General features: G+C 38.0%; 1 protein-coding gene across 2 annotated transcripts in view; it reads right to left on the bottom strand.

Moving 5' to 3' along the window:
* Positions 1–6,582: 6,582 nt before the first annotated feature.
* The window catches only part of Shprh (SNF2 histone linker PHD RING helicase), a 69,596-nt gene continuing 50,154 nt past the window's right edge, over positions 6,583–26,024 (bottom strand). For both annotated transcript variants that reach the window (XM_057761327.1, XM_057761328.1), the window contains exons 26-30: positions 17,896–17,988; positions 17,171–17,257; positions 16,283–16,461; positions 9,464–9,544; positions 6,583–8,451 (exon numbers count right to left, since the gene is read on the bottom strand). In XM_057761327.1, coding sequence (XP_057617310.1) covers positions 8,355–8,451; positions 9,464–9,544; positions 16,283–16,461; positions 17,171–17,257; positions 17,896–17,988 — 537 coding nt within the window. In that variant the 3' untranslated portion in view covers positions 6,583–8,354. The remainder of the gene's footprint in view (positions 8,452–9,463; positions 9,545–16,282; positions 16,462–17,170; positions 17,258–17,895; positions 17,989–26,024) is intronic.

Here is a 26,024-nt window from a genome sequence, read left to right as displayed (position 1 = left end):
TAGGAGAACTACTTCCACTTATTAACATCAACATGCCTTTACACCATATATATTTAAGCATCTTCTTCTTTGACATCTGTTTTCCTTGAAACAAAATCTGTCGTGTTCATTTTAAGTGTCATATTTTTATACTTTTTCTAAATATTCTTTCTTAACACTCAACTTCTTTAATCAGACATGGGGATAACAATAATTCCCTCATCTTATTCCCTCCTCATACTTTAAAGATTACATGAGTCATAGTCAATAGGGTGATCCTTAAGGAACATGTTACTTTTGTATTCTTAATGCACTGAGAGAATTGTGTATCATGATGCTTTTATCATAAAATACTAGACTACTTGAAGTTATTCCAACTACTATCAAACATAACTGATAACAAAGGAACTGCAAACTCTGATCTCACTTCAAAATGACTACAGGGTTCATTTTAGGTAGCATCTGAAGAGCCAAAGGTGCAGAAGTCACATGCTGGGCAAATGGGGACATGAACACTGGGCCCTGGTTTTTGATTCCAGGGAGGAGGCCTCTTGTGGAAGAGAAAGGTTAGAAGTTGCTTCTATCTTTCAAGGCTCTGTGCCACCAGGGATTTAGAGGTCAAAGGTGCTTTCTCCACACAAACATTAGCTTGTCTAACACACAATCAACTTGCCCCTTGTGCTTAGCCTTTGTGCTGGCTAAGGTAAGACAGAGGCAGGTAGAAAGTAGCATTTCTAGGGTGTAAAATCGTACAGAGAATGTAATTACCTACTCTGCTTAGCTAAACCTGTATTCTGCTTTTTATGGTCAAAACACTTATTTCAGTTCCCAAATATAAAACCCAACTTAAAAAATAGGAGGCTAAAATTCCAAATTGAGGTCATCACATAATACTCTGGGGTGCCTTTTCACTCTGCATGCTTAGCTTTACTTTTTCCACTCTTTGCTTTCCTTGTTAAAATGAACAGGTACGCCGGGCGGTGGTGGTGCACGCCTTTAATCCCAGCACTTGGGAGGCAGAGGCGGATCTCTGTGAGTTCCAGGCCAGTCTGGTCTAGAAGAGCTAGTTCCAGGACAGGAACCAAAAGCTACAGAGAAACCTTGTCTCGAAAATCCAAAAAAAAAAAAAAAAAAAAAAAAAAAAAAAAAAAAAAAGAACAGGTACACTAAACATGAAACATTACTAAATCAAGATGTTGCAGCAACCATAGCAGAACTCATTCACCCATCAAAGTGTAGTGGGATGTATAACCCTAAGGATAGCAGGTCTGTGTTATAACTTGAATATAAAATGCTCTCCCTCAGGCACAAGTGTTTGAATACTGTCTCCAGATCTGGGGGTGGGGCTACAATTCTGGTGGTTGTAGAACCTTTGGGGTTGAAGGTATGGATAGCCTTGAGGTATGTTACTGGGGAAGGGCCTTTGAGGGTTTCAAATTGGCTCTGTTTTGGGCCTGGTTCTCTGTTCTTATTTGGTACCATATCAAAACTGCTGCTATGAGCCCTGCAGAAGCCATGCCTTCTCGGTCACAGTGGAATGTTTCCTCTGGACAGAGTGACAAATTAAACTTGTCTTCTCTTAAATTGCTTTTTTTTTTTTTTTTTTTTTTTGGTTTTTCGAGACAGGGTTTCTCTGTGGTTTTGGAACCTGTCCTGGAACTAGCTCTTGTAGACCAGGCTGGTCTCGAACTCACAGAGATCCGCCTGCCTCTGCCTCCCAAGTGCTGGGATTAAAGGCGTGCGCCACCACCGCCCGGCTTCTTAAATTGCTTTTTATTTTTTGTCATAGTGGTAAAAAAGTAGTACGACCAGATTTCCATGATTCTAACAAACATTTGAGATAAATTGACCTATTAAGGAGAAAAGGTTTATTTAGTTCAAAGATTTAGAGCCTTCAGACCATGGTTGGCCTGTTATTTCTGAGGCTGTGGCAAAGAGTTATATCATGGTAAGATCATGGTATAGCAAAATGTTCAACTCATGGTGTCAGGCAATGTACAGGAAGAGGTGGAACTATATTCTACAAACTCCTTCAAGTGCAAGAGCTTAGTGATCCAAGACTCCCTACTAGGTCAAAGGTTTTCTTACCTTCTAAATGAACCAAGCTCAAAATTTAGCCTTTAACACATGGCAGATATAAGCTATCACAAGGTTCTAGTCTTGGAACCTATAATTGTTATATATAAAGAGAGTCATATAAAAGAGATTAAGCGAAGAATTTGAGATGAAAAGCTATCTTGGGATGAATCTGGCAGGCCCTGATCTGAATGCACTCACAAATGTCATTGTCACAGGACAATAAAAGGCAATCAGACATAAATAGGAAAAGGCACTGTGAAAACACTGGTGTGATGGGCCCACAACTAAGAATTTCAGTAGCATCAGATGCTGGGGGGAGGGGGCAGGACAGAGGAAGAGTCTCCTAAAGAGCTTATGGGAGATTTGGAGACCTCTTAGCACCTTGATTTGAGTCAAGTGAAACATTAGAATTTTGGCTTTGATAACATGATATTGACAATAACTACTATTTGAAGCCAACACCTTCCATGGTCATTGTTTCAGCAGACATAACAATCAAATATAGGTCCTTCTATAAATAACTTTGCCAAATATGTAACATTGCTTGTGCTGCCATTATGGGGTTATTGCAAGCTGTGTGGTTAAACCACACAATTGACTTACATATCAGAGGCTAGTGGCTCTAGATCAAGGTTAGCCACATTGATTTTGCTTATGGTCTCTCTAGTCTGTAGATGGCTATCCTCCATGGGCCTTCCTATGGTCTTACCTCTGTGCCTGTCTGTGCACTGACCTTTTTCCAAAAGCACAGCCATCCTGTTGGTTCAGGGTTTGCACATGTGAGGTTATACCTCAACTGCTTCTTTTAACTATCTTTAAAACACTGGACTGTGAGAGAATTTGAATTATGCTCTGTAATTGGACTAACCCAGATTTCTCAGGAAAACTGTGCTTGCCTTAAAAGTGTATTTGCCTTTGTTGTTGATCTTACACTCATCTATTATGCCCAGTTTAAAGCTGAGTACTTGAACACTTTGAAGTTGTATTTATTTTGATGGCAATGAAAGATGAATGTATTGATCTTTTAAAGTGCTTGGCAAACAAATGAAACTTTCTTGTTTATTACAACATCATATAACCTCACTGAGTACTACAATGTTGACATATCACATTTCTGGCCTACCTCGGGCATTTACAACTAAGAGTAAACAAACCATGTAGAGCTTTTATTTATAGAACAGAAATTCTTAGTGTGTCCTCTGAGAGCTGGGATGTTTCAGTTAGTGTAAGTGCTTCTTGCCACACATCCATGAGGACCTGAGGTCAGATCCCCAGCACTCAATAAATAACCAGGCATAAAAGTACATATCAGAGATTGAGTTCTGGGGAGCTAGAGACAGGAGGATCCTTATGGTTGCTGAACTGGTGAGCTCCAGGCTCAATAAAAGACCTTGTCTAAATGCTAAGGTTGAGAGTGACAGAGGAAGGCATCAAATTTTGACCTCAACCTCTGACCTCCACTTGCATGTGCACACACACAGACACACATACGCATGCATGCACATAATGTTCTTCTCTGGACCAGCAGCATCAGTAACACCTGTACAACTATTAGAAATGATTGACTCCTACACATTTTTTATATCAGAAGTTCTAGGGGCTAGCGCAACAATCTGAATTTTAACGAAGTCTTTAGGCAGTTCTGTTTCAGGCTACAGAGTTATTTTTGAGAATCTTTGACACAGGACATTTTATTAACTCAGAGGATGAGTCAGCTAGACATCAAACCATTGGAAGTCTGATGCAAATGTGAGTACCAGAAAGACAATGGTACTAATGTTTGTAATTCCTTTCATTGTTGGGATGTAATTGACCAGCAAATAGGATTAATCAGGCTAACTTTAACATCAGCTTTATTAAGGGGAAGAAGGGGATAACTTACAAAACCAAGGTTCCAACGAAGAGCAGGAAACAGAACAGCAGGCGGGAGCACACCCGCAATATTTATAAGTAAATATTAGCCCAAGGGGATCCCGCCATTCAAGCAAGGTGATTGGCTGGGCTCCCCCTACATCTCATCTTGGTTAATTTCTTGCCTTCTTTTTAAGAGTCAGAATCTATAAGTGATAAGTTGTTTAAGAAGTTTAAATAGAAGGGTTGAAATAAGAAGACTATCTGATAGGAGCAGTTAGAAAAAAGTTCCTGGAGTCAAGAATAATGCACTGTAGAACATTACTAATGGGACAAAGTGAATACAGAGAAATGTTAGTTGAATGAGGTGGAGGGTAGTTACAGGCTTTAAAGGCGGCAAGGAATCTAGGAAGACAAGAATGAAACTCAGTTCAGCGGGACTTCTAGGTACTGGTATTGGGCTAGGACTTCTACAGTCTGACATCAGCTTCTATATTTTTGCCATATTTAAGAACAGCACCATTTTGAAGAAAAGGTTTTCAAGTAACAATTAACTCATTCCCACGAGTACAACAAAGCTCAAGATATGTTTATATCGAAGCTCTTCACAAAGTAAATATGGTTTCATCCATAAGATGGGTTTTTGTTGACTGAGAAACAATGCTCAAGATAAGGTCCAGGGAGAATGACTGAAGTAAACATAACACCTGTGGGAGCCAGGGTTTGGCCTGGCCTTAAGATTACACAGAAGTCACATAGGAGGCTCTTGTAAAGTACAAATGGCATCTCTCACAAGAATGAGTTTTATGGCCTAAAAGTAATGATCAAGGTTTTAGGGGAAAAAGTTCTAGGATAAATTCTGGAAGACATGGGCGGAGCCCAGTCCATCAGACAGCAAAGTATTATCAGGGTGTAATAAATCGACTCCCAGCATTCCAGGAAGACTACAGGTTTAAAAACTCTTTGTTTTGAAGGATGCCTGTGAGTTCAACTTCCCTTCTCCAGTGTTTATCTGTGTGCACAAGCATTGTTTTTTACCCTCTACACAATGGCATGCTATTAGTTACATAATCAGAAACCCAAGACCTAAAAAGCCAGAATTAAATTAGTGAACATTTAAGACCTATAATAAATATTCACTGAAGTATACGGAATTATTTTCAATCTCAAAACTTAGTGCTTCTGTGTGGGGCAGTAAAAATTATGATCTGGGAAAAGCTGTACATGCAGTTTTAATGTGCAGCATCATAAAATGTCAAAAGTAAACAAACAACAGCAATAAGAACAAAATCCTCCAAAATACATGGAAAAGCAGATGGGAGTAGCTACTGGTTATGTCTAATGTTGGGGAAGAAATGAAAGTGCCTTCTGACCTTCCCTTTCTTTCAAGATTCAGGCTTTTAATAAACCTCATTACTTCTTATCCTTACAGAAATTCTCTTAATTGTATCCATAAGTGTACTGAAAAAATGTTATTTAAGTCGGATGGTGGTGGCGCACGCCTTTAATCCCAGCACTTGGGAGGCAGAGGCAGGTGGATCTCTGTGAGTTCGAAGTCAGACTGCTCTACAAGAGCTAGGTCCAGGACAGGCTCCAAAGCTACAGAGAAACCCTGTCTCAAAAAACCAAAGAAAGTAAGAAAGAAAAGAAAAAGTAAAATTGTTATTTAAATTCAAATTTTTCTTCTTTCCCAGCTTCTTCAATTTTTTCTGGTCTGTTCAGAGTATAAAAAAGGCTTTGGTTAATCATAGAATTCTTGTCTAGTTTGAACTCTCCCACAAATGACTGAAGTATGCTAATAGTTTGTTATCACCCGACTCTTATGAGGAGGTCCAGAGATTAAGTAACTTGTTCAACAAGACCCAGATTGCTAACAAAGTTGGAGCTTAATCCAAACTTAGGTGTTGCTGGATATATTCAAAAGAATTAGAAATTAAGGTCTAAGTTTGGGACAGGAGAAATCGGAGGTAGAAATGATAATAAGCTGTATTACAAGTCATAGAAGCTGAAGTCTTCATTATATAATATACTGATTAGAAACAACTTGAGCATGAATGTATCTCATATTCTACTTTATAGAAAAAAAGAGATATTTTAAGAGGCTTTAATATAAAGGATATTTTAGCAGTAAGTATCTATTGAAAGTCTTTGGAACATTAGCAATCCTTATCCCAACCATAACACTGTCCAACACCTAACTGTTGAGCCTCTACTGTGCACCATGTGATGCACTACAGCAGAGGACAAGATTCTAGCTTTCAGAGCTTAGTTTCTGCAGGAAGATGGGAAAGATTTATAGAGTGAGTATATTAGACTGCAGTAGAACTAAAACAAACGACTAAGAGGCTTTCAGGTGATAGTAGGCAGAGATCAAGGATGACTTTGGTCCACTTGATGAAGACAAAGACCTTTCAGCACCACAATATTAATTCTATAAAGGCACAGTGTTACTGCATGTCCTATTGCGCTTGTGAATGTCGATTTCTCCAGCTTCAGAATGCACTAAATTCACATGTAGAGCACTTGAAGGACACAGGGACAGAACATTGACATTTTCATTCTTAGGGGGATTTGGCTGATAGGCCATTTGATATTATTTGTTAAGTCAATAAAAACCAAAGTTCATATGATCTATAGAAATTAAACAATCCACAATTTCATTTTCCACTAAAATATTTATTTAATTGAGGTATCTTACTGAAATAAATAAGAGTAGCTTTCCTCTAATACTGGTAAGTATAGATATCAATATATCATTTTTTAAATTGAAGAACAACAAATTGTTTTCCCTAGAACATAGCACATAAAGTAATACCAGGAAACAAAAATAATTACTTAAACAATCTCATTATTAAATTATAGCCACAAGGCTTCTGAATCTCAGCATGGCATATGATTTGGTGGAAGAACAAAAGATGTGAAGCCAGGGGGCCTGGGCTCCATTGTATAATTGCTACATGTCATAGGCAAGTTTCTTAATATTGTTGAGCATTAGTTCTTTACTTTCAAAACAGGAATGATATTAATCATATCTACTTCACAGGACTATTAGGAATGTTAACCACATGAATATACATAAAGCTCTTTATGATATGTAAAAGAGCTGTAAAAATAGTTTAATTTCATATAAAAGAATCAATGCATATCTCCCTTCAACTAAAGAATAAGCACCCACAATGTGTCTTCTTCAGTTGAACTGTCACCTGTAAACCTGGAGTGGGAAATGCACCTTAGCTAAGCACCAGAGCTCACTGATGAAGGAGACCCACTCCAGTACAGTTTTCTGGGCAGTTAGGAGCTAATGAATCCTGAGGGTCACTTAAAACTCCAAAGGCTTAAAGACAGGAAATAAGAACACTCATATTCCATCACAGGGCTAGGATACAACAAGCTACTTCTGATTCTGTGATGCCAAGGCCATCTATTAATTCTTCACAGAAGAAGAGACAGTTTCATCACTTACAGTAATATGCGTGTGTGAACACAGCACTCTCCTGCAGTAACACTAGTGGTCCCTAAGGGTGAGTGACTGAAATGAATAAACTCTATTGTAAATTTAGATACTAGCGGCTAGAATGACTAGTTAGAAGAACACAGGAAAGGAATATTGTCTAAGACATCAGTACAATGATGATTTCTTTTTTTAAAAAGCCACATTTCTATGCTATAGTAACATCACAAACCATAAAACCATAAAACTCAGTATTTACAGATACATCATCTTAAAACACATTAAAAAAACTTACTAAGAGAACTAAACATCATTATCAGGTAAATATTAGTACACATAAAACCACACTAACAATGATACTACTTCAATACATAATAGAAAAAAGGAATTTTTCCGTATTTTAACTTTTAGTAGCAAAACATGAAAAGCAAAGTAATTGCCTAATGATTTAGCATTAGGAGCTGCACTACTTACTTTCAAGTTACAATGACAGTGTTACATTTAAACTCATGCAAATAACTAGTTATTACAGTTCAGCATTTTCTTAAAACATTACTGAGAAGATAAGATAATGGTGAAACATACGCTAAAGATGCTGAAGGTCCTTTCAAAAATGTGATCTACACTGATTGGATATATCAGGTCATACAAAACTAGACTAGTTTACTTTCTCTTTTATGTATTCTGACTCAATACAAATATCTATGCATTAAAAGAAAAGTCTTCAATATCTTTCTTAATTCCCCTGCCTTATCAGTTATAGATATTCACTGGAACAAGAAGTATTTCAGTAGAAATGCAAAATTAAAATTCATTGTACATGTTTTGAAATTAGTATACTGAAAACCAATGGCCAATCATTACTATGTTAGTTTATAACAAAAAGAATTCATCCAGTTTGAAATAGTATTTACTAATATTTACTGATCTTTTGTTTTTAATTAACAACTTTGCTTTACAACTATGAAAGTTAATGAAATGATTTAATAGCACTTCATTCAAGCTCCTCTGTTTCTTTGGTAAAGAGGTCTGCCAGGTCAGCCACAGTCAACACAGAGGCTTCAGAGTGCTTCCCGGATGAGCTTGTGTGACTGCAAGAGTTCAAAAAACACAATGAAAAAGGAGGGCCAGGAGTCAGTGACTGCATGCATGACAGTAAATGGAGAACACAAATCTGCTCCTATGTTGTCGTAACTGAGCCATAGGGAACTTCTCTCAAGTATATAATGATGTAAGTGTTACATCTCGTGAAAATCAGTGAAAATGCTGAAATAATTCTGAGGATTTGTAAAACAATGTTTTCTATGAACATCTGACAACTGTTGCCAAGAAAGTTCTAAATTCACCTTTTTCCACTTACAGATAAGTACAGTAGCTCTTTTATTATTTAAAGGAACTGAAGTAAAAATCACTGAAGTCTGCAGCATGTTACAACAAGAACAAAGGACGTAAAGCTTGTCGGGTGGCTGCCGTCTTTCCTTGTACATCACCAGAGTACAGGAAGTTCTGGTTTGAAAGTGTTTTTGTATTTCTCAAAGTATCCCTGGAGATGCAGTCCCTTTTAAAAAGTAATCATCTCTACTATGGGCAACTTCCGACCCATCTCATCATATAGGAGGTACACAGGTACCAGTTTACTTTAAGATAACTTTAAATGGAAATTACTAATTTGTGCAAACATTAGGAAGTTTAAAGACTGCAAGGTCATGTTTCAAAGTTCAAACTGTTTTGACGACTCTGCTACTCTGAAGTCTGCAAATTCAGACATTCCTCTCGATCTGTGATAGGCACGTGTAAACTATAAAGCAGCAGTGCACATGTATTTCACATATACCAGACAAAAGTTTAGGTACGACAGAACAATAAATTTCATTGAAAAAGTAATCTAATGTGTTAAAGTCGGTTAGTTTCGCATATTACAGCCTAATAAATATCTTAAATCAAACACAACGGCAAAAGCATTAACTGGGAAACGCTTTGGATAAAATGCTATTCTTTGCTTTAACAAAAAAGTATTGGTGTTATATCATTTGCTATCATCCATGCAAAGGTGACCAACAAGGATCACATGACAGGGAGCTTCACTTGTAAGCTGTTACCTACCTCCTCTCTGCAGTTTTCAGCATTGTCTGCATTCGTTCTTCTATTGTTGCTTTAATTAGGAATCTATGTACAATGGTAGGTCTGGAAGGTAAATAATAACTGTAAGCTTAAAAACCATTGTAAGACAAATGAGTAGAAATTGATTTTACATACAAATGCTATATTCATTAGTCCATGGTTGCCCATTTGTGGCAGGCACAAATAAATGTGCTGAGGGACAGGTCAATAGTGAATGATGCCAAGGTGATCTTCATAAACTAACGTCTCATGAGAGAGACAGATAGTAATAAACACATGAGAAAATCAGTTCCATGCACAGATAATGCCATGAGGAGTGGAAATAAGAAAGAGAATCAGGCAGTAAGCACAGAAGCAGCAGGGAGAGCAGGCAAACAGAAGACAAAGCATTTTAATAAACATTATTGGATGAGCACATCCTTGGAAAAAGCTAACAATGTTTCAGGGGCCAACAGCAGGCTAGCATGGCAAAAGCATGTTGTAAATGAAACAGGTGACCAAGAGGTTAGAGGTGAGCAGAGCTCAGATCATATACTGTGGCTTTGCAGGACCCAACCACAAACTGGATTTTGTGGTTATAAAGAATATGCTCCAGTGGTTATGCATAATTTGATTTACAATAGATTGTACTTTGTAAATGTCTCTGGCTACTATAAAGGCAGAGAAGAGGTAAAATTTGTGAACATCTCAGCAGGAGGAGGGCATTGTGCTTTGTGTCCGTGGGATAAGTAGTCAGAAGATGAAGAATATTTGTGAAATATAATAGTCAAGACTGCAATAATCTGACATTAAAAAGAGATATACAGGAGAGCCCTAGATTTCTTGTCTGAGCAAGTATAGATGATAAGAGTCACATTAAAATATGAGGAAAGCTTGGACTGGCTGACAGTAGCAAGAATGCAGTTTGTTTTTACCTATGTTAAACTTGAGTCCACCTCCTGGGAGAGACATAAAGTTCCTAGATACATGTACAGATACTGACTACATCCATAAAGCTTGGAATTTCTGGGTTGAGGGATATACATGTTAAGGTTACCCACAACTTAAGACTATAGCACTGGGTGAACTAATAACTCAGAGAGAAGATAAAAAAAAAAACCCACTGGACCTCTGGCAAGAAGTAGGGCACCAGTTACACTCACGCCAAGCCTCATTTCAGTGTATTATCCATGGGTCAACTACCACAAGAGAAAGGCTGAGAGAATGGGAGGTCAAGCAGGTAGAGATGGACTGTAAAGGAGTATCATCCAGACATGTATATGTGATGTATCACAAGAGGAAGGCTCTTGAGAATATGAGAAGAGGTGAGATTTAGGACAAATGGGGTGAAAAAAGGTCACATCTTCCACTTTAATAAAGGGGCACAGCACAAATTCTTCCTGACCATTACCAGAGCCACATTCTTGCCTGAAACCAATCAATGTTGGGTCCTATATCTTCTTGCCCAATCATGGAAAATGTCTAGCATTCTCATCCATCTTGTTTTCTTATATCTAATGAATCATTCTCCAATTAATTTTTTAATTGAAAAGGACAAAATTTTTAATTTTATTCTCTTCTTTTACTCTGCAACAAAATCTCACAAGATTCTACTCCTATGAGCTGCACAGTAACAGTAGGCTGCCCTGGTTAAAGCATGAACCATTGCTGTAGGATACTGATCTTGTACACTGTAAAGATTTGTCATTCATATTGGTTAATAAAATTCTGACTGGTCAATAGCTAGGTAGTTAAGAATAGGCAGTGCAACCAGACTAGGAGAATTCTGAGAAGACGAAAGGCAGGGACGTAGTCGTCAGCCAGGCACAAGATGAGAATGTCTTATTGAGAAAAGGTTACCAGGCCACATAGCTAAATATAGATAAGAATTATGGGTTAATTTAAGTTGAAAAGGCTAGCTAGTAATAAGCCTGAGCAATAAGCCAAACAGTTTATAATTAATATATGCCTCTGTGTGTTTATTTGGGACTGAATAGCTGTGAGACCAGGCGGGACAGAAACTTCTGTCTACACACCATGGAGGCAGCAAGCAGGCTTGCACCTGCCACCTTTTACGTAGCTCTGTAATCACACAAGCTACCCAATCCTTCTGTGTGTGATGGTTGAACTAGAGTTGAACAAAAAAATCCTAACAGGCAGTTGCCTACACTGTTCCATTTAAACTGCTTCTAATCATGCCGCTAAATAAAGCTAATGTCGAAACTCTGGTAGTAAGATTCCTTTCTTGAAATTTTGCAGCAAATGACAGTCAACCATATAGGTGTCTTACTTTTTCCTAGTCTTTTAATTTAGGTGCACCAGAGTTTAGTTTGTGGCCTATCACTATTCTTTCTCTCTTAAAAACTGATGGAGGTGGGTCTTGTATTAATCTGTTGCTTTCATTGGTTAATTAATAAAGGAACTGCCTAGGTCCATTTGATAGGCCAACCCTTAGGTGGGTGGAGTAAACAGAACAGAATGCTGGGAGAAAGAAGCCGAGTCAGTGAGTCGCCATGATTCTCCCACTCCAGACAGACGCAGGTTAAGATCTTTCCTGATAAGCCAGCTTGTGGTACTACACAAAATATTAAAAATGGGTTAGATCAATATGTAAGAGCTAGCCAATTAGAGGCTGGAATTAATGGGCCAGGCAGTGATTAAAAGAATACAGTTTCCGTGTAATTATTTCGGGGCATAAGCTAGCCATGCGGGCGGCTGGGTGCCGGGGACGCAGTCCTGCCGCTCATATTACAACAAAAAACACCATCAAATGCTACCAATATCAAAATGTATGCTTTTAGCCCTGGCTTCTCTCCCAGGTTCTGAACTTACATATTTTATATAGCTAATAAAATCTCAAACATATCTAAAGTCAAGTTTTGTTCTTTCCACTAGATGTGGGATCTCCCTGTGTATACTGCAATCACCATAAATGAATAAAGAAACTACTCTGGAGACCTATAGCAGGGCAGAACTTAGCTAGGTGGAGAAAACAAAACTGAATGCTGGGTGGAAGAAGGCAGAGTCAGAGAGACTCTATGGAGCCACCACCAGAGATAGACGCTGGGAACCTTACCTGTTAAGCCACAGCCACGTGGCGATACACAGATTAACAAAAATGGGTTAAATTAATATGTAAGAGTTAGCCACTAAGAAGCTAGAGCTAATGGCCCAAGCCGTGATTTAATTAATACAGTTTCTATGTGATTATTTTGGGGGTCTGGGCAGCTGGGAAATGAACAATCTGCCAAGTGGCCTCCTTCCAACACCCACTGAATCTATTCTAATAGTAATAATATACTCAGCTAAAGGTTGTTTATCCTCCTAGTCATCTTGGCCAAAGACCATGGTGTTACTCTCAAATCTAATCTCCACTATGTCCACAGAAACTGTCACTGTCAGTTCTACCTCCAGAACAATCTAGAACCTGATCACAACTCAGCAGGTAAACTGCCACCAGTCAAACTACCTTCTAATGTCATCAAGACTGGATGGCCTCCTGTGCTCCCCTTTGTAGTATAACTGCGGGCTGTGTCCTGCCGCCCACCTAGCTTAACCCCCGAAATAACCCCACAGAAGTTGTATTAATTAAATCACTGCCTGGCCCATTAACTCCAACCTCTTATTGGCTAAGTCTCACATCTTGATTAACCCATCTCTAATAATCTGTATGTCATCACGAGGTCATGGCTTACCGGGAAGGATTCTAACCTACGTCCGTTTCAGGCAGGAGCTTTATGATGTCTGCCACACCGCCCTTCTTCCCAGAATTCTGTTCTGTCTTCTCTGCCCACCTAAGGGCTGCCCTATCAAAAGGCCAAGGCAGTTTTCTTTATTCAACTAATAAAAGCTATACAAATACAGAAGGACCTCCTACACCACCCCTTATTCCTTAGACTGAGTACAAATTTCAGAATGATTGCTTCAAAGCTGAAGTTAGATTGTGTCCTTTTTCTGCTTACAGCTTCCTAATTAGTGTCTAATATGATCCCTGACTTAATTTCCTACCTGTTTCAATCTAGCAACTGTAGTTCTTTGCTATTTTTTTTTTTTTAAAAAAAACCAGGAACACTCCTGACTTACAGATGTCACAATGATTTTATTGTCTACTTAATCATTCTTTCTTAAGATATTAGCTCTGGATTCAGAGCTAGGGAGCCAGCATGGGACTGACCTAGGCCCTCTGCATCTGGGTGACAACTGTGTAGCTTTGTCTATTTGTGGAGACCCTAGTAGTCGGACCTGGACCTGTCCTTGATGCATTTCCCCTTGCTGGGTTGCCTTGCCCAGCCTTGATCAAGGGGGAGGAGCTTGGTCCTGCTGCAACTTGATATGCCATGCTTTGTTGACTCCCATGGGAGGCCTACATCTGAATGAAAATGAAGGAGAGGTGGATGGGGGGGAGGGCAGAAGGGAGGTAGGAGGAGGGAGCAGGAAGAGAAGAGGGAGGGGAAACTGTGTTTGGTATGTAAAAAAAAGTTAAAAAAAGATATTAGCATGATTAACTATCCAATCTCTTTCAAGCTTTGGTCAGATGTTACATCTCAGTAAGGCTGGATTCCAAGTCATTTGAAGTCTTTATCTTCCTCACAGGACACGCCCTTTAATCTGCTGGACACTAACTGTTGCTAGACCAACCTGCTTAGAACCTGCTTACAAGTTGCATGAAAACATCTAAAATGCTTAAAATTCTGCATGGCACATAGAAAGTGTTCAGCAAAGGTCTACTGAATGAAGTGTGTGGAGACCAATGAACACCAACTGCTTAAGTAGATAATGGAGAGAAAGAGAAGGCACTTTGAACTCTCTCTATAAGGCAAGACTGTCACTGGGAAAGAGGATACAAAGATTCAGGTAGTCTCTTAAAAGATGGGAAGCAATAGCCTTAATGGACTTAGGCTTCTAAATCAGAGGCAAGCCCTATCCATGCTTTAAAAAATGTTGGTATAAGAAGTCAGTGTTAGCCGGGCGGTGGTGGCGCACGCCTTTAATCCCAGCACTAGGGAGGCAGAGGCAGGCGGATCTCTGTGAGTTCGAGGCCAGCCTGGTCTACAAGAGCTAGTTCCGGGACAGGCACCAAAGCTACAGAGAAACCCTGTTTCGAAAAGCCACAAAAAAAAAAAAAAAAGTCAGTGTTAAGGGCTGGCAGGAAGGCTCAACTAAAAAGCATGCAGTAAGCCTAACAACCTGAGTCAGACACTGTGTGCAAAGGCCAGTTAGCCTGCAAAGTATGCAAATCAGTAGAAAGGAAGTAAGATGGCCCCAACAAAATGCAGGTAAGAACTGACTTCTGGAAGTGGTCCTTTGAACTCCCAATCACAGCATGGCATGCGTGCACCTGCACTTACACATACACTAATTTAACTGCATTCTAAATGATATCTGCAAGTACTTTAGAACAACTGTGTATTGAGATTATGGTTGTCCTACTTTTGCCATATTTTGTTAAGTTTTTTTTTAAAGAGTACAAAGGCTTATCTTGATCATCAATTTGATGAGATTTAGAGTTACTATAGAAACACAACTCTCAGTTCATCTATATGGGTAATTCCCAAAACATTTAAGACTTATGTGAAGAAGGGAGAGCTACGCTGAATACAGGCAGCAACATCCCATGGGCTGGGATCAAGACTGAATGAGGACAAGGTAAGCCAAGAGTCAGCATTTATCTGCCGGTGTCCCTAACTGCTTGCGATATGACCAACCATGTCCTGCTCCTGCTACTTTGAGTTTCCCACTCTATTAACAAAACTGTGAGCCCAAATAAGCCCTTCCTTCCTTAGCTGCTTTTCTTTGGAGTTTGACACAGCAATGAGAAAAGTAATTTAAACACAGAACCTATCTCTTTCCCACTTAAAACTAGAGCTGTCTAAGCTTTCAAAGTTGCAGCTTATGTAAATCTGTAGTTCTGATTCTGACATGCAGTTCATTTACTACTCCTTTCTCATGCTTTACTACAGCAGTTCCAAACCCCTCACAATCCTCAGAAATGCCAGTTTTTCTTCCCTTTGTTATACACATGCAACTCTCTAACTGAATCAGTCCTTCAGCCTAATGTCTTTATCCTTCAGGGCACAAAACACACTGTTTTGCTCATATAACTCTGAATCATCTTTTTCTTGTGCTACACAGTAGCCTTCTATGTACATTGTAAATGTGAATGGGTTTTGTTTTATGTAATTACAATCTTCAGTATGTAGCATAATGCTTGACATACTTTAGGTGCTCAGTAATACTTACTAAATGAGTGCTTAGTGTGTACTTAGTATGTATATATCTTCAAACATTCAAGGTCTCTAGCATCCATGAGATAACATTAACGAGGAAGTTATATTACAGATACCCACAAATCTGTTATTTGAATAAAGTAAGTACATTATCATATAATAATCACTATTACTTTTGGTTTAGGTATGGCATTAAGTCTAATTATCTTTTATTACACTGAATTATTGGTTCATTCGCTGTGTGTGCATGTGCATACAAGTGCCAGGGAGCCCATGCAGACATGAGACAAAGTGGAAATTTCCACAACTGACTTCATGTGAGGGGTTAGACTACGTTTAAGGTGAAATATAATCAATTTCATGTTTAGACTCAGAACCTTTCCTCATAACTCATTAAAGACATGTACATACTCTAGAATCTGAAGGCAAAACAAACCCTAATCTAAAACATTTCTGGTCCCAAAAATTTCAGGTGAGGGAGATAGAACCTATAGTTAAAAACAAATAAGCTTCGATGAACATAAATAAAGAATTTAAATGCTGAGTTAGTTTCTATAACCCGAGGCAAAGTGGTTGATGCTATTTTAGTCCTTACTTTGTCTGTCCAATTCGGTGCACCCTCCCAATGGCCTGAAGCTCATGGGCAGGATTCAGTATGGGCTCCACCAAGAGGACATGAGTAGCTTCAATGATAGTTAATCCATTAGAGCCCGTGTGCAGGGGCAGCAGCAAAATATTGATTTGAGGATCATGTTTAAATGCTGAAAGATTCTCCTAAAAAAGAAAGGTACATTTTAACTTTAGTTGGATCAACTGAAATAAGAGCAGCTTGTTATAGCTCAAACTTAATATGGTAGTGAAAAATAAATGCTAATCCACCAAGTTTAGAAACTAGAATGTTATTTTCCTTGATTTTAAAAAAGAGAATCATACAAACACTTTTGCTTTTATAGCATATAGTAAAAACCACATCACAGATATGTGATACATGAAAACTGAATTGTATGGGGGAGAGGAAGGAAAAATATGGAAGAGTTAATGTGAGGTAAGACAGGAATCTACTACATTTTAGTTGTTCTTATGTGTGGTATGTCTCCAAGTATGTGGGTGTGACTGTACTGAATGTGACATAAAGGAAATTTTAACCATATTACTTTTTCCTGATTGTGTGTGTGTGTGAATGTGTTGTGTATGTAGACTATAATCCCAGAGAGAGATAGTGCAAGGCCATTTTTCTACATTAAGGAAAAGGATCTCAAGTAAAAAAAAATTTTTTTTTTTTTTTTAAAGATTCTCTTTTTAGGTATCATTGAATAGAAAAAAAAACTACAGTTTTTCTACTTTCCTTTAAAATACTTATTTCGTAGATAATCAAGAACTCAAGCCCTCATTCAGGGTCCAAGGCAGAAGATTAAGTCAGCTAGTGAGCAGCAGTTTCAGTTAGCAACTGATGTGTTAAAACCACAAGGAAAACCTGACACACCTGGAACGTCTTAATGCGGCTGATTTGAGTAAATTCCATGTTGTTGTCAGTCAGCGCTTTTGAAATAATATCTAGTACATCTTGCCACTAGAACATAAAAGTGAGAAAAATAGTGTTCACACACCGCTTTTGGCTAAAGAGGATTTGAGAAGGAAGAAATAACAACTAAACCACAGTAACAATTAAATGAACAAAAACAAACCCAAAGTCTCAGATGGAATACATACTGACACTAGTTCTGTTGGAACAGCATTCCCTCTCTTCAAATACTGATGGAAAGGTAGTACAGTAAAATACAAGCAACACTGAAAACAGTGAAAATATATAACACAAAACAACGGCATATGTAATAGATATACTTTCTTTCTAAATGCAAAACTAAGGTTTTTACTCTATTTGTATTTATAAATAACACTTCATAGTTCATTAACTAACTTTTTCTTAAATAGTCAAATTCATTTGTGAATGAGTCAAGGTTACAGATTATAATTTTTAAAATATCAAAATAAAATCTCTTATTGAAATCAATATAAAATCTTACAGGAACTGCCTTTATAAAGTATCATCACATTTCTGTAAACATAAATATAAGGACACAGAAAAAAATCCAATAGTAATTCTGATTGTTAACTCTATTTCAGTAAGCATTTAAAAATAGTTCTCAGATAAATACTAAGTAGAGGCAGAAAACCAGCTGGACTGAAACAGGAAAGTCTTGATTATACCGTTGAGAAAACGAGTGCTTTGGCCCCTGGATCTCTAAGCTGTATTTTCATCAGAGTTCTGACCACAGCTTCCACTTTGGTAGAATGGCTACCCTTTAAACACAAAGGGGAAAATACATTAGTACCAAATAAAACCTAGTTAAGAATAAAAAGAAAATCGGTATAAACACTTCATTCAAACTGTATATAACAGAGACACTTAACAAATATTACGTGCTTTAGTCTTTTTATGTTGTTTGTTGAGAATTTTCTTTAGTCTATACACAACTGAATGGGTTTATATTCAAGATGTATAAGAAACAGCAAAGTGGGCAGGCAAGCCTGATGATCTGAATGTGGTTCCCAGGGCCTACATGGTAGAGAAAGCCATTGTTTGCATGTCCTCCCACTCCGTACAATGTGCCATGTTGTTCACATGCTCTGTCATGTTGTTCACATGCTCTCTGTCCTCCAAATGTTAAAAAAAAAAAAAAAAGCATTTCCTTAAAGAACTTATACCTAGTTAATTGAGCAGGAAGGCATACTAAAAAGTCATAAAATAATGACACCAAACACTTTTTACTTAGATTTTTCAGTTACCAAATTTTGTTATGGCAAAGAAATAGACTATGTATTCAAAAACCTTCCTCACTACTTTCATTCATTTCATATAGAAATGCAGGAATATAAAGAGTAAAAACTCAAGGCGCTTTGCAAAATGAAGTACTCAACCAATGAGCAAAACTTCCTTGCAACCAGAAGGCCATGGACAAGGACAGACACACAAATGATGTCATCTAAAACACAGGAAGACTCTTTACAAGAGTAGTTTTCTTCCTTTTTTTTTTTCTTCTTTCAGATAATGTCTTCCGCGGAGAAGAGAGTGTGAGCATAGTAAAAATCTTTATGCAGGAGACAGAAAGACACATCATAGTTGGTTTAACTCTGCTTCCTTCACATCTGTTCCTATCTGCTGAGATCATTTATTAAAAGAGAGACAAGGAAGTAAGAGATATTCAAGATCTCTCTGTTGCAGAAGCAACAGACTACTTGACTTGATTTGAATAAATAAAATTACTCTAACAGAAAAATATCATTGTTTTGTATTTTTAGTAACTTCTAATAAAAGTAAATAATGTAGGGGGTCATAGTTGGAAGCAAGGCATACCAATCTACGATGCTAAACAAACAGGGAGCATAGTGCCTATTATGTCACTTTGTACTCAGCCTCGTGTGTGTGTGTGTGTGTGTGTGTGTGTGTGTTCTATTCATTCTTTTTTTCTGGGGATTCCAATAGTTAGTTCTATTAGTACCACTTGTAGAATTACAGGTTAAAGTACTGCAGAAAAGCAGAGAAAGCCAATCTGGTCTAATTGTTAACAGAAGAAAGGACATTTGTGTTTAGAATACCTACATAAGTAAATAAGCCATATTTTCAGAGATTCTCTATCTATTATACACTAATGTATATTCTATGTATGCAAAAGAAATGATAGTGTAGTATACACAAAACATATCCAGTCAAGTTCTGTAGCAAAGGAAATACTACTCATCACTCGAGTACAGGCAAAATGAATTCATGATAAGAACTGAGAACTCTAAAAGTGGTCATTTTTATTTTTTGGCCAATTTTTTTGAAGCTGTCTAACATAAATAATGAAGAATATTTGTTTGTTCTTCAAGATTGGGTTTTTCTGTGTAACAGACCTGGCTGTCCTTGAACTCACATTGTAGACCAGACTGTCCTCAAACTCACTGAGATACGCCTGCCTCTGGCTACAGGTACTGCAGGTACTGGGATTAAATGTGTGTGCCACCACTGCCCAGCGAGAATGAAGGATTTTAATGAGGATTTTATGGATAAATGAAGTCAAGTTTCTTTAGAAAAAAAGGAAGATAATTAGGGAAAAATAGATTTGGGTGCTTAGAAAAATCTTTTTTTTGTTGTTTTTTTTTAAGACAGGGTTTCTCTGTGGCTTTGGAGCCTGTCCTGGAACTAGCTCTTGTAGACCAGGCTGGTCTTGAACTCACGGAGATCCGCCTGCCTCTGCCTCCCAAGTGCTGGGATTAAAGGTGTGCGCCACCACCGCCTGGCGAAAATTCTTTGGAGGGGATGAGTAGGAGTAGGACAAGAGGGAATTAGGGTTGACTGTGATCAAAATACATTATATACTCCTATAAATAATGTTACAATTAAACCCATTATCCACTTAATATATCTTAATAAAAACTAAAAGAAGCGCTTGGGCAGTGGTGGTGCATGCCTTTAATCCCAGCACTAAGGGAGGAGAGGTAGGCAGATCTCTGTGAGTTCAAGCCAGACTGGTCTACAGAGTGAGTTCAGGGACAGCCAGGACTACACAGAGAAACCCTCTCTTTAAAAACCAAAAAACAAACAACAAAACTAAAACCAACCAACCATCCAACTAGAGAACTAAAAAAACTTATTTGAAGCACAAAGCTCAGTGACAGACAATTAGGAAGATATTCTTTGCTGTATAACTTCAATAATTCTACTTGATTATATGGTAAAAAAAATTACATTATAATATTGTACATGCTACTGAATTTTTCTCAGGGTATAGATGTGTTTATAATTACATAATAAAGTATGGCTACCATAAATATTATGATATAGAGTCATACACTAAAAATTAACATACTAAAGAGGAGGGAGGAGAAAGGATAGAGGAACAGCTGCACTAATTTCTCATATTTTAGAAAGAAGAGTCAGTGGATTCTGACCACTGTTAGTACTCAAGGAAAAATTTACATGTATTGGAAGGCATACGGGCTAACCCTAGACTAAAATCAGAAACCATTCATGGTAATAGAGTAAAAAGAGAATGGAGCTAAATGCCAGTTTTCATTGTGTGATTTCAAAGTTACTTATTTTCCCCCCCTTTTTAATTAATTATTTCTACTAAACCTATAAAGAATCATTTTTATCAACTATAAATTGAGTTTTAGGGGAAGAAGTGGATGGTCTATTACTCCAGTGATATCATCAGGTGTTCATTTGCCACAGTGAGCTAGCTGCCTTTGGATGGTATCACTATGCCCCTGCTACAGGTCACTGTGCCTACAATGCTTCTTACTGCCCATGGATACTTGCTACAGAAGATAAGTCCATCTATGCTAGGTGTGGGACAGACACATCTGAAACAGCACAGTAATATTTTATTCTTGTAGTCATTACTTGGAGTAACTTTTTAAAACTTACACACATATCATGAGAATTTAAATGTTGTAAGACTGCATTTTTTTTTTGAAAATTTCCTCTGAGAAACATAATTTCAAAGATGACATATTCACTCATCCTAAAGATGGCAAATTACTTTGCTTCCTAATAAAGAAAAAGTAATATGAACAATTGGAAGGGTTATTAGGTGGTAACAGGTTTTTAGTTTTTTTTTCTTTCCTTCCCCGAGACAGGGTTTTTCTGTGTAGCAGCCTTGGCTGTCCTGGAACTAGCTCTTGTAGACCAGGCTGGCCTTGAACTCAAGAGATCTGCCTGTCTCTGCCTCCAGAGTGCTGGGATTAAAGGTGTGCGCCACCAATGCTGGTGACAGATTTTGAGTCTAGCCTGGTCTACAAATCTAACAGATTTTTCTATAGGTTTCCTTAGAGGTTTGTAACTTGTACAGGATGTTCAAAGGCTCCTGCAATTATTCAGTAGAAAGTCAGTTACTATTTTGGTATTTTCTGACTTCCATTCTGTACTCTTCCATTTGGAATAAGGCTAGCTCCTTCCTAGTGCCAACCTGTCATGTTGTTTCCGTTCACACCCGTTCACTAAGGTAGAACCCCATGCTGCTGCACCATCCATGACATGGTCCAGTTTTGAAGCTTGTCTGACTTCACGAGGCAGAAATACTTCTCAAGCACATACAAGGAATCAGTGCTGGCTTCTTCACTCATAATGTGGGAAACCCCTCTGTGTGTTGCTTGTATAGGTTAATGAATAAAGAAACTGCCTTAGCCTAATAGGGCAGAACTTAGGTAGGCGAAGACAGAACTGAATTGTGGGAGAAAGAAAGCAGAGTCAGGAGACGCCATGGACCCGCCGCTGGAGAAAGACATGCTGAGACTTTGCTGGTAGGCCACGACCTCGTGGTGATATACAGATTAATAGAAATGGGTTAAATTAAGATGTAAGCGTTAACCAATAAGAAGTTAGAGCTAATGGGCCAAACAGTGATTTAATTAATACAATTTCTGTGTGGTTATTTCAGGGCTAAGCTAGCTGGGCGGCCAGGATGAACAAGTAGGCCCTCCCCCTACACATTCACTCATGTTACTTTACAAAGCACAAGAGATACTTTCTCCAGTTGTGAGGAATCTTAGATAAACATTAGGCCTCCAAAGTATTTTTCAGTATTTTAAAAACAATCTGCAGAATTATTTCAGATACAAGTTACTATCAATAAAAAAAAGTTAAAAATAATATTTGGGTCAAAGGAATATTTGATAACCATCCATTTAGACATACACTGAGTGCCTATTGCATGCCAGTATTATGCTAGATGACTGGGATACAGAAGAGAATCATGTCTCAACTCATTCTAGTGGAGTTAATGATCCAAAAAGGACTATGTTTTTCAAAGAGCTAATTAAATAAAGGTAATTTACACTCTATGTCTTCAGTGTCTCTACTGTGTGTTCACTATATTGTATGTATGACATGGCTGACATTTCAGCATGACTAACAATTCAGAACTATAACTGTTAACTGAGCCACTGAATAGAAACTTTCTTTTCTCTTTTGACAATTAGAATCATTGATCTATGCTCATCCTAACAAAAACACCAATGCCATTTTCATTTTGATCAGTTAACACTGATGTATAACGTATTTGGTAGCTAATATAGGGATATTCAGATGTATATATAATACAATTATGTGTAGATCTTATTTTAAAATCACTCAGAATTTTATAATTAGTTTTTTTTCTACATAGATGTTTAATTACATTTTGGAAAGTATGAACTAGAAAACGTTTGATAACCGGAAAAGCAAAAATAAACCAGCAAAAAACCCACTAGAATTCTATATATCTTATTACTGTATTGTCTGTCTTGAAATTAGAATGTAAATGCAGTATTTTCTCTCTAAAGTTCCACAGACATCTCAGGGGTTAGAAGGTGTACTTGTTAGAACCAGAAATCCTATATCATATCCTATCTCATCGAGATAGGGCCTGAAAAGTCTATTATTAAAAGCACACTGGGTAATCATGAGATACTCAAAATCTAAGATGATGAAGTAACAGTGCAAGTGTGTGGCTGGGGCGGGCGTTGTTTTGCTATGGTTATAGGTATGTGTAACATTCTGTACTGAATAGAAACTTATGAACTAAGAATCCTGTTCAGTATAGAGGCTGGGTTTACACGAGCAGAAGTGCTTTGTATGAAACCTAGCCAAACACAGGACACGGGGAATAAGCCACGTGGGAATATGTTCTGCCAGAAGGCCTACTTCACCACATCCAAAATGCCCTGCAGTTGTCAGAACTTGCAAGGGGAATTTTATTTACTTTGTGAAATGCCCAGAAGGTTCCAAGGTCACTCAGGAATACTGTCATACTGTTGCTATGGATGATACAGTTTTATTTAAGTGCGTGCATCAAAAGGATACTGGTAATCTCAGTATCTTATTTCTATGGTTAACCCACAGGATTCCGGATACAGTGAAATCTCTAATTTCCTGAAAACATCATTAGAAACAAAATGCCAAAGACTATTTATTTTTGCATTCTCTGAATCTTTTAAAAGATCTCAAGTTATATGATTAAGCATTGTGTATGTTGTCATACTGTCTGCTATGTATAAAGTTTTATCATGAATGCTTAGATATTAAGGTTATAGAAACTAACTTATTTATAATGTTTAAGTACCAAAAACTTGACAGTAACACAAAAGACAAGACCCTCCAGGTCTAGAAGTCCTATGAACCAAGTAAGAGAGTAAGGCAGCCTTAAAAACACATTATACAGATGCTTGAAAGAGCAAGTGATAGACAGTAGGGTATAAATGGGACAAAGAGGTGACAGGTAACAGAAGGCAAAAGTGACAGACCCAAATTGTGACAGAAAAAGGAGAAAAAGCAAGCACAAATGTGGTAAGAAATAGTGAGAAAGTGGAAGAGGAATGAGATTGGTTTACGTAATATGTAAAATATTTAGTTATGTTTAATGAAAAAAGAAATGTAAGCATATTCGTGTCAATGGTAGGATGAAACTATCTTTACTAAAGTCTCTAACTTTTATTTTCTAAATAAGAGTTTAATTCATGTGTTTACCAATACTCATGAAAGACAAGCAGCAGCAAGAGTATGCAGTAGTATTTCAACACTGACATCCCTTTCCACACGGCAGCAAATATAACTGTCCTGGGTGTAGGAAAGCTGCCATACACGAACAGGTGTTTGGGTCTGACGGATTCAGGGATTCAATGACTCAGTGCCACAGCTGTGCAGTTTACTGGCAGCTACACCAACCTTTTCCTAAACCTCCCTGAACAAAGCAGGACAGCATTTCTAAGTCATGCTGGTTCCTGGTGCTATGATTGTTTTCCCTGTGTAAGAATGAGTTGTCTCCTCTCAGCTCCCCTCCCCCCATGCCATTTATTGCTGTTGGCATACCTGCAGCTGAAAGAAGAAAAAGAAGAGAAAACAAGTATCTTTAGGAGAAGGGGAGAGAAACACAGAAGCATGGAGAGAGCAGGAGGGACTGGAAGGACAACAGTTCTAGTTCCAGGAGTAGCAGCAGCGATTAGACAGTGACGACCAAAGCCCCAGGGCTGGCTACCGGGTTGCTCCAGTTACTTCATTTTACAGCTTCTTGACACATGCTTTAAAAACACAAAGGATTCATCCAGAGGATTCAGAGACAGACTCGATGATCCTTAGATCAACAAGACCCTCTTCTCACTTATGCTTCCCAAGCTGCACTGTAATTCACGCCTGTGTATTCACCCTTCCAGTTACCGCCTTACACTCTTCATGTTTAACTGGCAGAACAAGTTCTTTAAGATCATCATCATCATCATCAGAAACACACATACATGTTTTTCAGATTCACAGAAATACTGTTCTTTTTGACTGTTATTAGAGCCTCGCTATCCTTTGAGCCCTTTTAAATAGAAAATGCTTATTTTTCTGTGTTCTGCATTTAAGCATCTTTAGTCCCTAACACAAATAAGTTTTCATTCTCATGATCCTCAGGAAACTCAGTGATCCTCTAATTCTGTTCTTTGTTATCATTTACTAAATGATTTGTTAAAGACTTGAGCATCTAATTTACACTTGCTATATACCTCAGATCTAGACATTACAAGATGTAAATGTTCAAGTCTCACCTCTTTTAGCATTAGTCTTCTTTACCTCGTTTACACTATTCCAGATTATTATCACATAGCCTTACAGTTTGTTTGCTCAATAACCCACCCTGTAGGCATTTGAATTCAATGAGATCTCTACTTTTTTATAAATGAATTTTCTTATCTACTCTATCTTTACAAGAGTCCAGTATTAACAAATTAGCTTTCTTTTCTCTATCTTCAGTCTGTCCTGTTATTTTTGTTTTGGGGGTGTTTACACACACACATGCATGCCCCAGTGAACATGGTCAGAGGACAACTTGGGGAATTTGTTCTTTCCTTCCACCACGTGGGTCTCAGCATAGAACTGAGCTTGTTATGCTTGGTACCAAGTGCCTTTACCAGCTGAGCTATCTTGCTGACTTCTGTGTATCCCTTTTACTGTATCTTAAATATGCTTAAAAAACATTTATCTTGAACATCAAAGAACTGACTTTCTACACTTGGGTCTAGTTACAATTCTTGGTTTTCTATTTCTAAGTTTATCAACAGTTGGTCATTTTCACTCTGTATTTGTACATTTCCTGTACAGTCCTTGCTTTCTTACTCTGCTTTTCCTTGGCATGCACTGCACTGAAGGAGTTCCTTCTGAAGTCATCTCTACTAGCCTCTCAAGTTCATCTATCCTCTATCCCTGGACACACCCGGAAAAGCACTACTGAAGAACTGACCCAGTGGCCTTGGCTGACAGTGTGTTCTCCCAGGCTGCCATGTCTTTAGTTCCTTCTCAGCCTCCTTTTTCAGCCTTCACTGTCCCTTTAACCACTACT

Source organism: Chionomys nivalis, chromosome 2 (assembly GCF_950005125.1).
Source record: "Chionomys nivalis chromosome 2, mChiNiv1.1, whole genome shotgun sequence".
Taxonomy (NCBI): Eukaryota; Metazoa; Chordata; class Mammalia; order Rodentia; family Cricetidae; genus Chionomys; species Chionomys nivalis.
Note: the sequence above shows the minus strand (reverse complement) of the source record. Positions and strands in the feature narration are given on the sequence as shown.